The sequence below is a fragment of the Mytilus californianus genome, unplaced genomic scaffold (genome assembly GCF_021869535.1).
Source record: "Mytilus californianus isolate M0D057914Y unplaced genomic scaffold, xbMytCali1.0.p SCAF_4, whole genome shotgun sequence".
Taxonomy (NCBI): Eukaryota; Metazoa; Mollusca; class Bivalvia; order Mytilida; family Mytilidae; genus Mytilus; species Mytilus californianus.
In genome coordinates, this window is record NW_026262690.1 from 23987729 (window position 1) to 24000413 (window position 12685).

Genomic DNA, 12685 nt, shown 5'->3' on the forward strand with positions numbered 1-12685 from the left:
CAAAAACCAAAGCATTTAAAGCAAATCTGACATGGGGTAAAATTGTTCATCAGGTCAAGATCTATCTGCCCTGAAATTTTCAGATGAATCGGACAACCCGTTATTGGGTTGCGGCCCCTGAATTGGTAATTTTAAGGAAATTTTGCTGTTTTTGGTTATTATCTTGAATATTATTATAGATAGAGATAAACTGTAAACAGCAATAATGTTCAGCAAAGTAAGATTTACAAATAAGTCAATATAACCGAAATGGTCAGTTGACCCCTTTAGGAGTAATTGCCCTTTATAGTCAATTTTTAACCATTTTTCGTAAATCTTAGTAATCTTTTACAAAAATCTTCTCCTCTGAAACAACTGGGCCAAATTAAACCAAACTTGGCCACAATCATCATTTAGTTATTTAGTTTTAAAAATGTGTGGCGTGACCTGGTCAACCAACCAAGATGGCCGCCACGGCTAAAAATAGAACATAGGGGTAAAATTCAGTTTTTGGCTTTTAACTCAAAAACCAAAGCATTTAAAGCAAATCTGACATGCAGTAAAATTGTTTATCAGGTCAAGATCTATCTGCCCTGAAATTTTCAGATGAATCGGACAACCCGTTGTTGGGTTGCTGCCCCTGAATTGGTAATTTTAAGGTAATTTTGCTGTTTTTGGTTATTATCTTGAATATTATTATAGATAGAGATAAACTGTAAAAAACGATAAATGTCGGCAAAGTAAGATCTACAAATAAGTCAACATGACCGAAATTGTCAGTTGACCCCTTTAGGAGTTATTGCCCTTTATAGTCAATTTTAACCATTTTTTCGTAAATCTTAGTAATCTTTTACAAAAATCTTCTCCTCTGAAACTACTGGGCCAAGTTAATTATAGATAGAGATAATTGTAAGCAGGAAAAATGTTCAGTAAATTAAGATGTACAAACACATCACCATCACCAAAACACAATTTTGTCATGAATCCATCTGCGTCCTTTGTTTAATATTCACATAGACCAAGGTGAGCGACACAGGCTCTTTAGAGCCTCTAGTTTGTCATTTAACTTATTGTACTGATAAATTAAATTTGTTTTATTACTTGCACTAGCATTTAAAAACTGTACAGTCTGGGTTTAAAGTTTTTTTTAGACATCAATAGCTGTGTCTAGCCTTCAATGTATTTCACAAATCTTGGACAGAAGCTTCTTCATAATCTGTGATTCAATTTCGTTTTTATATCATAGATTATACTGACATCATTTGTGACATACTCACCACTTAAATCAAAGCTAGAATGGCTTCTCTTTTTATATGCCCCCACTGTCACCAGAGCGGGCATTAAGTGTTACCCTTGTCCGTACATACGTATGTCCCGAAATTGTTCAAATTGCATTGGCAACAACAGGTCTTATTTATTCAAGCAACAATTCTTTAATATACAAATTTGAGTTTGAAAATAATTATTTGATAGTGTTCCTATGCCTGAAATACAGACAAAGGACACTTTATTTGAATAGTATTTTCATAAAGTTTTATATTTACAGAATGCTAAACTTAAGTCATGTTATCTATTTGTGGAAATTTTTGTATGAGTCTATTTGCTATTTTGGGAATTTACCAAAATATTTATCTTACAAGAACATTATTTTTTTATTTAAATGCACTGTAAAAGTCATTGAAATGCCAATAATGAACACAGCAAAGATATAACCTCCTAGTCAAATGTCCAAACCCATCCCAAAAAAAAACCTGACACAAAAAAATTACCTGATAATCTGTGTTTTGTCTAGAGTTACAATATCCTGAATACATTTGTAAGCTGTCATGAAACAATTTGTTTTTTTCTTCTTCTTCAGATGGATGGAAGTAATAAATAGTGCAACAAACAGTGCTAGAAGAATAAGACTATTTAGTAGACTGGACAGTCAGCATGCTTCATAGGGATTGCTCAATGTGTAGTACAAGGTTGTATTATGTTTTTGAAGAACTAGTGAATTTTACATAATGGACAACCAGTCTACAGTTAGTAATTTTAAGACTTTAATTGATGGCAGATGTGATGTATTTGGGATAGTTGCACAACCTCTTAATATTTTTTATTTGAAGACCCTCGGAAATATTGATATCAAGTGTGGTACTTCAGAGTTTTAAATAGGAAATTTTTTTTTACTGTCAACCATTTAAAAAATGTCAAATGTAAAGATGATTTTCATTTAATATATTCATCTTTTCAGCACTCTGTATAAGTGAGAGTAAGATGATAATGATGTCTAAAATATCAAATAAAATATCAAATACTGTTTAAGATAAGACTTATGTTGTTCCAGCTGAAAATAAGTTTTTATGTATTGAAACCTACTTTTTTTACACAACTCTGTAAATTGTTTATTTACTATTATTGAACAAAAGATTTGAAGTATTACAAATTCCAACAAACCATACTCAAATAATTTATAGTCATTTACGAACTGCCTTTCCATCCACAACTTTTAAACTGTGAAAGCATATTTTTAATCATCATACGCTGAAAATTATGACATGACTTAAAAACTTATTTTTCAATGCCTAAGTAAAAAATATCTGTTTTACAAATTATATGTACAGAAATAACTTTCCTTACATTGCATAGAAACTGTAGAAAGCACTGGAAAAAATCAGATTTTTTTCCTTTTTGGAATTAATTTCAGGAAAATCAATTGCTAACCTTAGTAAGATTGTAACTGGAGTGTTACATTTAACAGTATATAATATTTAGGCTACAACATGGTATGAGATAGTCATGAAAACAAAAGCCAGTAATTCACATAGAAGTGCCTTAGATTGACTAGTATTATTAATCCATTTTAATTGATTTTTTGAATATTTTATTCATCAAGCATTTATAGCTTTAGCAGTTTTTGCCGCTTTGATTTTTTGCTATCTTCATTTTTCGATTTTTAATATTTTTCGAGAAGATCATTTGACAGCTGCTGCTCAGAAAATTATTTCATTCATGAATCCATTTTTATTGTCACAAGAACTTGAACTTGTAACATGTTTTTCAGGGAGGAAATATAGAAGTTCCTAGTCATCAGTAAGAAAGTTTTGCCGAAATTTTGCTTGCATGCATAATATTGTAAAACTCATAGATTTAAAAAGTGCTGATATAAAGACTTTTGAGATTTGTTTAGTGTTGTTGTCCTTGCGTCAAACCATTTAATGTTTTAAAATGCAAAAAAAAAAAATACCTTGCTTAAATGAGTACTGAAGTTCTAGTATATTGTTCACTACACTTTTACTGAACTTTGTCCAAACTTGACTGTAGGTTGTTGAAGGGAGATAACAATGTCAAGTTAATTAAACGTACTTGAAAAAAAGATATACAATGAGATGCATTTATTTTTTTTTACAAATATAAATAAAATAATATTTAATGCTAATATACGGTTGAAATCAAAGAAGAATTCCACCTGGCCCCTTTTATAGTTCTAACAAACATATGTATATTGATAACTTTTGGAATAGTTCATCATATAAAATTTCTGAACTTTTAATTTTTGAAATTACACACATTCTTTACTACTAGCATAAAAAATAAACTGTTCACTAAAACAGAACATTGCTTTTGTTACCTTCAAATGTTTTATACCAACCATTTGGCTTTTAAATTTTGATGATTTTTATAATTATATCTATATGTTTTTGTGTAACAATATAGCATTTAGCATAGAAAGAATATATGTTAAACAAAACAGTACATTTAAATGTTTAAAATACTATCTTCATTTCTTTTCTGTACAAATATATCCTTCTTACTGTGTTTTTCTGTAGTTGTTTGTGACATTGATTATGTCTCATTTTACATTGGGAACAGAAGGCAAGATACATGTATAAATTCATTTCATTCTTTTGTGGTTAGTATTCCAATGATACATTGGAAAAGATATATTTCAAGTAGATTTCAAACCATCAAAATAAAATTTAAGTTTACTTGTTTGAAAAATATTTGATTTGACAAAGGTTTACAGTTGAAAATGGTTGATAACATTTGATTTGAATGGTTAATGAACAATGTTCTTCAGATACACCTTTATTTCAGTTTCTTATGTTGTGCTACTGAAATTGAATTTTACAAACACAATATTATACTGGTACACCAAGATGACATTATTCAGTTTAATTATGATTCAACTTAAAGTAAATTTTGATAGTTATTTGGCCAAAAACCTCAGTAAAAAATGTTATGAAAATTTACATATAAACTTGCCTTATTATTAAATAATTGATGTATGTGGTTTAATTTTTGTTGGTATTTTGTTGACGTATCTTGTGTTCAGATGTGACATAAAAATATTAAATACAAATAACACATAATTCCATGAAATGCAATATTGGTCTCAAACAGAAATATGAGATGACACAGATTAATTTGTTATTGAAGTGCAAAAATCCTTGTGATTGCATGTATCATTTTCTATTCAAATTTCAGATGCTTAAATATATTTCTGTGTGTAGTGTTAATGCTTATCTGTGTACTGACACGGTCTGTCCTGTTTAAATACACTTGTCTATAATATACAATTTCATCTGTTACTTTCTTTCATGAAAACTTAATTATATGTTCTACATTTCTTCAAATATTTTGTCTCATTATGAATATTTTCTTACATTTATTACAAAAACTTCAAGAATTTTTTAAGAATTTTATCAGAATTATTACCTTCCTCGTACAGTACTGCTGTAAAAGACAATAGTTTTCCCAACATATACAATTTAAACACAGTTTTTGTATCGCACAATGTTTTATTCCATTCATTTTATGTACAGTGTAAAGAATATATCTTCATATACAGACATAGATTTTATATTGTTATATAATTTACACAAGTATAATATTTATTATGGAAATAATGTAAAACACAGCTTTATCCTTTTGGAGAATTTTTTTATTTTTTATGTAGAAATTGTATATTAGAAATATGGTTGCATGGCAACATCATATTTATTTGTCTATTTTCTCTCTTACATTTTAGGGATTTTAAGCATATATGTTAATAAACAATTAAGGCTTGTTTTATAGTTTTAGGGCATTCATATTTATTTAAAAAAGAAAACCTTGTCTATTAAATATTGAACATCTTTGTGAAATGTTTCATCAAAAGGATTCTGTTGTTTAATACAAGAAAATTAGTGTAAAGGACAAGGTTCACTTTAGACCAAATATGACCTTGAAATACAACTGTATTATAAAATATTAAAATGGCCATAACTTGGTTCTTAAATGGATCTATTTCAAAAGCCTTACTACTAGGTTAAACACATCTCTTCATTAGAGTACAATCTAGGCTTCAAAGTCAGCACATTTTGGATATGTTGTCATAAAACGATGATTTTGTGTATTTTTCCGACCTAAAAGCTTGAGGAAACATTTGGCCGTAACCTAGGATCCAAAATGTTCTGTAGCCAAAAGTTGTCAACGATGATATTGAATCCCTTGACACAAAAACATTCTGGATCAGGGGAGGCGGCCAAAGTAAATTATGTTAAAAACTATTTAAATTTATTGAAAATTTGACCAAAACTGACGTTACAACACAAATAATGCATACTTGAGAGGTTATTTCTTCGTCATTTTTAATGCGATGTGCCAAAAAGAAGTTATTTTGTGTTAATAGTTATGTCACATCTATTTCTATGTGAAAATTTTTAGTTTTTTGGCAGTATTAAAAAAACATCAAATTTTTAGGGCCAATTTTAACCCTTCGTGAACTTACTCCTTTGTTAGATCTGTGAAGAACTGCATGTTATTCAGTGATTAAATTTCTCATTGCTTTTATCATAACACCTAAAAATGTGATGTTTATTATATATAAACATTGTAAGAACACTGTTACCAATACACAGCGTCTGATATTACATCACTGACAGATGTTATTGTCCCTGGTGAAGGATCATCGTTATATAGTGATTAATTTCACAGAGAAGTCATCAATCTTTACAAGTTTTTAAATGATTCATACAAGGTGTTTTTGTTTGTTTAGAAAGAGGTCAATGGCTATTTTACCTTTATCAAATGGTGTACACTATGAATAAATAATGTACTTTTATGAAATGATGTACACATATGAATAAATATTGACTTTAATTAAATGATGTACACATACGAATAAGTAATGTTCTGCATTTAAACATTAAAATATAAGTTTTTTGTACCACAATGTTTTTTTTTTTAAACTGTTTTGAATGTTTTCAAAATAATGCATGTTTTTTTATGTTATTCCTGAATTTTATACTTCTAAAATAGAATTTAACATATCAATATTATTCAAGTCAGCAGATTGGTAACAATGAAATATGTATTACCTCAGTGTATATACGGTATATATTAAGGGGCACTTTTTATAAATCTTTTGTTCAGTTTATGCTCTTATTGTAACAAGTATCAAGATGTTTTATTTGAAGGAATAATACTTAAAATGTGTAACTTTTGATTTTGACAATGATTGAAATTTTCATCAGGTAGGATTTTTTAAATCTGTAATACATTTTGTAGAAAACTAAGAGCTTTGTGCAAAAAAGTTTAAAAAAAAATAAAAACTGTGGCATTTAGCTTTCATCAGATCTGTTTCTAAGTTGAGTTAGAATTCATTGATGGGATAAACATTATTATTACACACTGATCAAATTTATATAAATCAATTTTGTACTAAGTAGTATTAAGATTGCAATAAGTTCTTGTTTATTTTTGTCAATTCACTTAGACATTAAACGTTTGGTAGGATATCTTTTGGTTGTATGTAAAGTAATTGTTAAGAAATTTGGTAGGATGTATTTTGGTTGTATGTAAAGTAATTGTAAGAAATTTGGTAGGATATCTTTTGGTTGTATGTAAAATAACTTTTATCTGTGGTAACTCACAATTTGTTCACTGTCACTAAAATCTCTAATAAATATAAAAACTATATGTCTGTATCTATCATAGGAGATTTATTTTGATTTGGTGCTTAATAATGTATATAGGAGTCATTACATTGTACATTTATCATGAGAAATAAAACATCATCAGATCTGTGTATGTGTTTTTCGTATGATAGAAGGTGTTGGATTGTTATGGAAGGATATTGTACACTGTAGGTAAATATCCATCTAAAAAGTATACAACACCTAAACAGTGATATCAAAAAATAGAAAATAAGAAATATCCTTCGTCAGTATGAGTAACCAGGTGTAAAATGATGTCATTAGATGTGATAATTTTCAGAAATCTTTTGAACATCATACAAATTAAACACTGAACACCAAAATCTAATGATGACATTCAGAAGAATGGGTGTTACAAAAAACAAACACATTTTACAATGTAAGTCTTCCATAGTATAATAGGTAATATCAGTTTCTTATAGTATTCACTAATATTTGCTGAGCCGTTTCTATATGAAGAAGAGTCGACACTCAAAAGAGTCTTGCCTATGGAAATAATTGAATTATTTTATATGGTCAGAATAAAATGAAACCTGTATGATGTGAGTGACTTCCTATAATGAGTTAAAAAATCTAAAGTCTAGATGGATAGCGGGATTGGTTAGTGTGCATATGAAACTGGTTTAACGCTATCCATACCACATTTTGTGCCTGAACCAAGTTGCTTTCTGGACCATGTGTTGATAACTCTATTTTCTCAGAGGAGTAATTTGTTGGTGTGTGATGTGAGTTGTTTGTCTTTGTTGATAAATTTATTTTCTCAGTGGAGTAAGTTGTTGGTGTATGATGTGAATTGTTGGTCTTTGTTGATAAATCTATTTTCTCAGTGGAGTAAGTTGTTGGTGTGTGATGTGAGTTGTTGGTCTTTGTTGATAAATCTATTTTCTCAAAGGAGTAAGTTGTTGGTGTGTGATGTGAGTTGTTGGTCTTTGTTGATAAATCTATTTTCTCAGAGGAGTAAGTTGTTGGTGTATGATGTGAGTTGTTGGTCTTTGTTGATAAATCTATTTTCTCAGAGGAGTAAGTTGTTAGTGTATGATGTGAGATTTTGGTCTTTGTTGATAAATCTATTTTCTCAGAGGAGTAAGTTGTTGGTGTATGACGTGAGATTTTGGTCATTGTTGATAAATCTATTTTCTCAATGGAGTAAGTTGTTTGTGTATGATGTGAGTTGTTTGTCTTTGTTGATAAATCTTTTTTCCCAGTGGAGTAAGTTGTTGGTGTATGATGTGAGTTGTTGGTCTTTGTTGATAAATCTATTTTCTCAGTGGAGTAAGTTGTTAGTATATGATGTGAGTTGTTGGTCTTTGTTGATAAATCTATTTTCTCAGAGGAGTAAGTTGTTGGTGTATGATGTGAGTTGTTTGTCTTTGTTGATAAATCTTTTTTCCCAGTGGAGTAAGTTGTTGGTGTATGATGTGAGTTGTTGGTCTTTGTTGATAAATCTATTTTCTCAGTGGAGTAAGTTGTTAGTATATGATGTGAGTTGTTGGTCTTTGTTGATAAGTTTATTTTCTCAGAGGAGTAATTTGTTGGTGTATGATGTGAGTTGTTGGTCTTTGTTGATAAATCTTTTTTCCCAGTGGAGTAAGTTGTTGGTGTATGATGTGAGTTGTTGGTCTTTGTTGATAAATCTATTTTCTCAGTGGAGTAAGTTGTTAGTATATGATGTGAGTTGTTGGTCTTTGTTGATAAATCTATTTTCTCAGATGAGTAAGTTGTTGGTGTATGATGTGAGTTGTTTGTCTTTGTTGATAAATCTATTTTCTCAGAGGAGTAAGTTGTTGGTATATGATGTGAGATTTTGGTCTTTGTTGATAAATCTATTTTCTCAGAGGAGTAAGTTGTTTTTGTATGATGTGAGTTGTTGGTCTTTGTTGATAAGTTTATTTTCTCAGAGGAGTAAGTTGTTGGTGTATGATATGAGTTGTTGGTCTTTGTTGATAAATCTATTTTCTCAGTGGAGTAAGTTGTTGGTGTATGATGTGAGATTTTGGTCTTTGTTGATAAATCTATTTTCTCAGAGGAGTAATTTGTTGGTGTATGATGTGAGTCGTTGGTCTTTGTTGATAAATCTATTTTCTCAGAGGAGTAAGTTGTTGGTGTATGATGTGAGTTGTTGGTCTTTGTTGATAAGTTTATTTTCTCAGAGGAGTAAGTTGTTTTTGTATGATGTGAGTCATTGGTCTTTGTTGATAAATTTATTTTCTCAGAAGAGTAAGTTGTTGGTGTATGATGTGATGTGATGCATATTGATAATTGCTGTGGTCTATGTATTATTCAGATCTAAAACCAAACATTTAGTTGGACAATTCTCTCAAGTCATCAAGTACACTTGTAAACAGATTGGTTTATTCTTGTATTATTCAGTCAACCATGGAAGTGATGGTACTATTCAAACAAATTTCCAGGACTTAAGTGTCAAATCAACACACATATGGCTGACTATTTACCTGATTTCTTTAAGCTATGATGCATTGACCTAAGCAAACTTTTAAAAATCCGGTTTAATAAGAAAATGTCCAACTTCTTAAGGGGCAAAAAAAATTAGAATATTTTATTTTTGTTCAATCATCAATGAAAGTAAAATAGTGAAATTATTATTTGCTTTTAGCAGCCAGTCTGTTCCAATTTTGTCAATATAATCTAAAAAACATTGCTGATGATTTATTCACTTGGTTGACTGACTCGATCCACAGAACCTCACTCTTATACAAACAAGGAATTATTTAAATCTGGAATAATTTTGAATTCTGGAAAATTGATAAGAAATATATAATGAAAACTAACCCAATTTAGGAGGGTTAGGCAAGCATGCATGGCTAAGAGGGGTTAGTTAGTTCATTCTGAAATATCAGTGAAAGTAAAATTAACCTTAGCCATGCACTCATGGCTTACCCTCTTTAGTTAGGTTAGTTTTCAGCATACATTTCTTATCAATTTTCCAGAATTCAAAATAATTCCATATTCAAATAATTCCTTTTTTACAGGTAAAAACAATGATTAACATATTTGTTTAACCTACAATATGAAATCAAAGAGACTTAGAAAAATCCAATTGCACATGTTGGCTATGTTTTTATAGCTATATATATGTTTATATCGGGTTATATGACCGTCGGCAGTCTTCGGAGGTCACTATGGTGCTATCTATATCATTAGTTTGTGATCTAGTGTTTGAAAAGAGAGTTGTCAACATTTTGGATGAGTTATTGGATCTGCTACAAATTGCTGGAGTGCTTTCTCTTCATAAAAGAGAAAAAGACAATTATGACTTTTCATGCATCTAGAATAAACTAGTAAATCAATTTCACACCTGTACGTTTGTCTGATTTAGTCAATATTTAAAAATTAAAATCTTACTGAAGCAGTTAAAAATGTTGATGTTCTGCATGAAGATAAATCAGTTATTCAGTTTCAGCTATATATAGTTTTTTATTGTTTGTCCATAAATCTGTCACCCAGTCAACTCGAACATCAGCAAGAGAGGGCTTTTATCAAATTTCATGAAACTTGTATGGAATATTTGAATTGGTAAGTGAAAGCTCCACTATGATTCTGAGAAATTATTGATTTGTCAATCCAGAGTTAAGAGACATTAACTGTCAGATTTAAGGAAAATTATTCGATATGGCTTATTAATTCAAGTATGCTTGGATTGATTTAATTTATGCTGTTGTTCGAATTAGTTAGAATAAGCTCCCTTTTGATTTTGAAAAATTTCTGGTTTGTTGTTCCAAGATTGAGGAAATTTAACCATAAGATTTAAGTTTTTTTTACATTTACTTGAAACTTAAATCAATTGTCAGGATTTGTAAAAGTCCATTACATTTTGATATTAAATTTTTTGTGATTCCATAGTAATGGACTTTTTTATCAGTCATATTTAAGGCAAATTTTCACATTGCGAGCACTAACTTGTGTGTGCTTAGATCAATTTACCTTCAACTTTATATTGGTGTTTAGATTGGAATGTTGTACAATATTTAAAGTCTTGGATTAGTTATTTTATAAATAATCAGGCATATTGGATTTAATATCAAGATAAATATAAAAATAAGGGAGATGGGGTATGATTGCCAATGAGACATCTATCCACCAAAGTTCAAATGAAGTGGATGTTAGCAATTATATGCAATTGTACAGCCTTCAACAATGAGAAAAACTCATACTGTATAGTCGGCTATGAAAGGCCTAGACATGAAAAATGTGAAATAATTCAATTGAGAAAACTAACGGCCTAATTTATAACTAAATAATTTACCAAAAACAAATATGATAGCCATTGAACTACAGGCTCCTTACATGGGACAGACACATAAAGAATGTGACGGGGTTAAACATGTTTTGAATGCTCAACCCTCCCCTAACCTCGGACAGTGGCTTTACAGCACAACATCAGAACAAATTGTAAAAATCAACACATATGGTTGATATCAAGAACTGTTTGCAAGAGAGAAGTAATCCCTAACCCATATGTATTATATGAAAATAACATGCATTCACTGGTACTTCTCATCATTCACATAATATCAAAAATTCATTTCTGAAAGTCTAAATTTTACTACAATATTTCGTTTTATTCAAGTAACATCATATTTCAAAGTTTGCTGCAAAAAAGAGAAATTGAGAGGGTCAGCCATTTTTGTCGAGCCTGCGACTTTTGTCGAGCCTGCGACTTTTGTCGCAGAAAGCTCGACATAGGGATAGTGATTCGGCGGCAGCGGCGGCGTTAGCTAACTTCTTAAAAGCTTTATATTTAAGAAGGTGGGAGACCTGGATGCTTCATACTTTGTATATGGATGCCTCATGTTACGAAGTTTCCATCAGTCACATGTCCAATGTCCTTGACCTCATTTTCATGGTTCAGTGACTACTTGAAAAAAAAGTTAAGATTTTTTGTAATGTTAAATTCTTTCTTATTATAAGTAACAGGATAACTATATTTGGTATGTGCGTACCTTGCAAGGTCTTCATGCCCGTCAGACAGTTTTCACTTGACCTCGACCTCATTTCATGGATCGGTGAACAAGGTTAAGTTTTGGTGGTCAAGTCCATATCTCAGATACTATAAGCAATAGGTCTAGTATATTCGGTGTATGGACGGACTGTAAGGTGTACATGTCCAACTGGCAGGTGTCATCTGACCTTGACCTCATTTTCATGGTTCAGTGGTTATAGTTAAGTTTTTGTGTTTTGGTCTGTTTTTCTTATACTGTATGCAATAGTTCTACTATATTTGGTGTATGGAATGATTGTAAGGTGTACATGTCTAGCTGGCAGGTGTCATCTGACCTTGACCTCATTTTCATGGTTCAGTGGTCAAAGTTAAGTTTTTGAGTTTTGGTCATTTTTTCTAATACTGTATGCAATAGGTCTACTATATTTGGTGTATGGAATGATTGTAAGGTGTACATGTCTAGCTGGCAGGTGTCATCTGACCTTGACCTCATTTTCATGGTTCAGTGGTCAAAGTTAAGTTTTTGAGTTTTGGTCTTTTTTTCTAATACTATATGCAATAGTTCAGCTATATTTGGTGTATGAAAATATTTTATGATCTATTTGTCAGTCACGCAGGTTTTTTTTTACCTTGACCCCATTTTCAAGGTTCATTGCTCAGTGTTAAGTTTTTGTGTTTTGGTCTGTTTTTCTTAAACTATAAGCAATAGGTCAACTATATTTGTTGTATGGAAGAACTGTTAGCTGTACATGCCTGCCTAGCATGGTTCATCTGACCTTGACCT

The 12685-nt window shown here is 30.5% G+C and overlaps 1 protein-coding gene across 3 annotated transcripts in view; it reads left to right on the forward strand.

Moving 5' to 3' along the window:
• Positions 1 to 7031, forward strand: part of LOC127737741 (FERM, ARHGEF and pleckstrin domain-containing protein 2-like) — a 136378-nt gene extending 129347 nt beyond the window's left edge. For all 3 annotated transcript variants that reach the window (XM_052248618.1, XM_052248619.1, XM_052248621.1), the window contains one exon: positions 1838 to 7031. In XM_052248618.1, the coding sequence (XP_052104578.1) occupies positions 1838 to 1922 (85 nt within the window). In that variant the 3' untranslated portion in view covers positions 1923 to 7031. The remainder of the gene's footprint in view (positions 1 to 1837) is intronic.
• The last annotated feature ends 5654 nt before the right edge of the window (positions 7032 to 12685 follow it).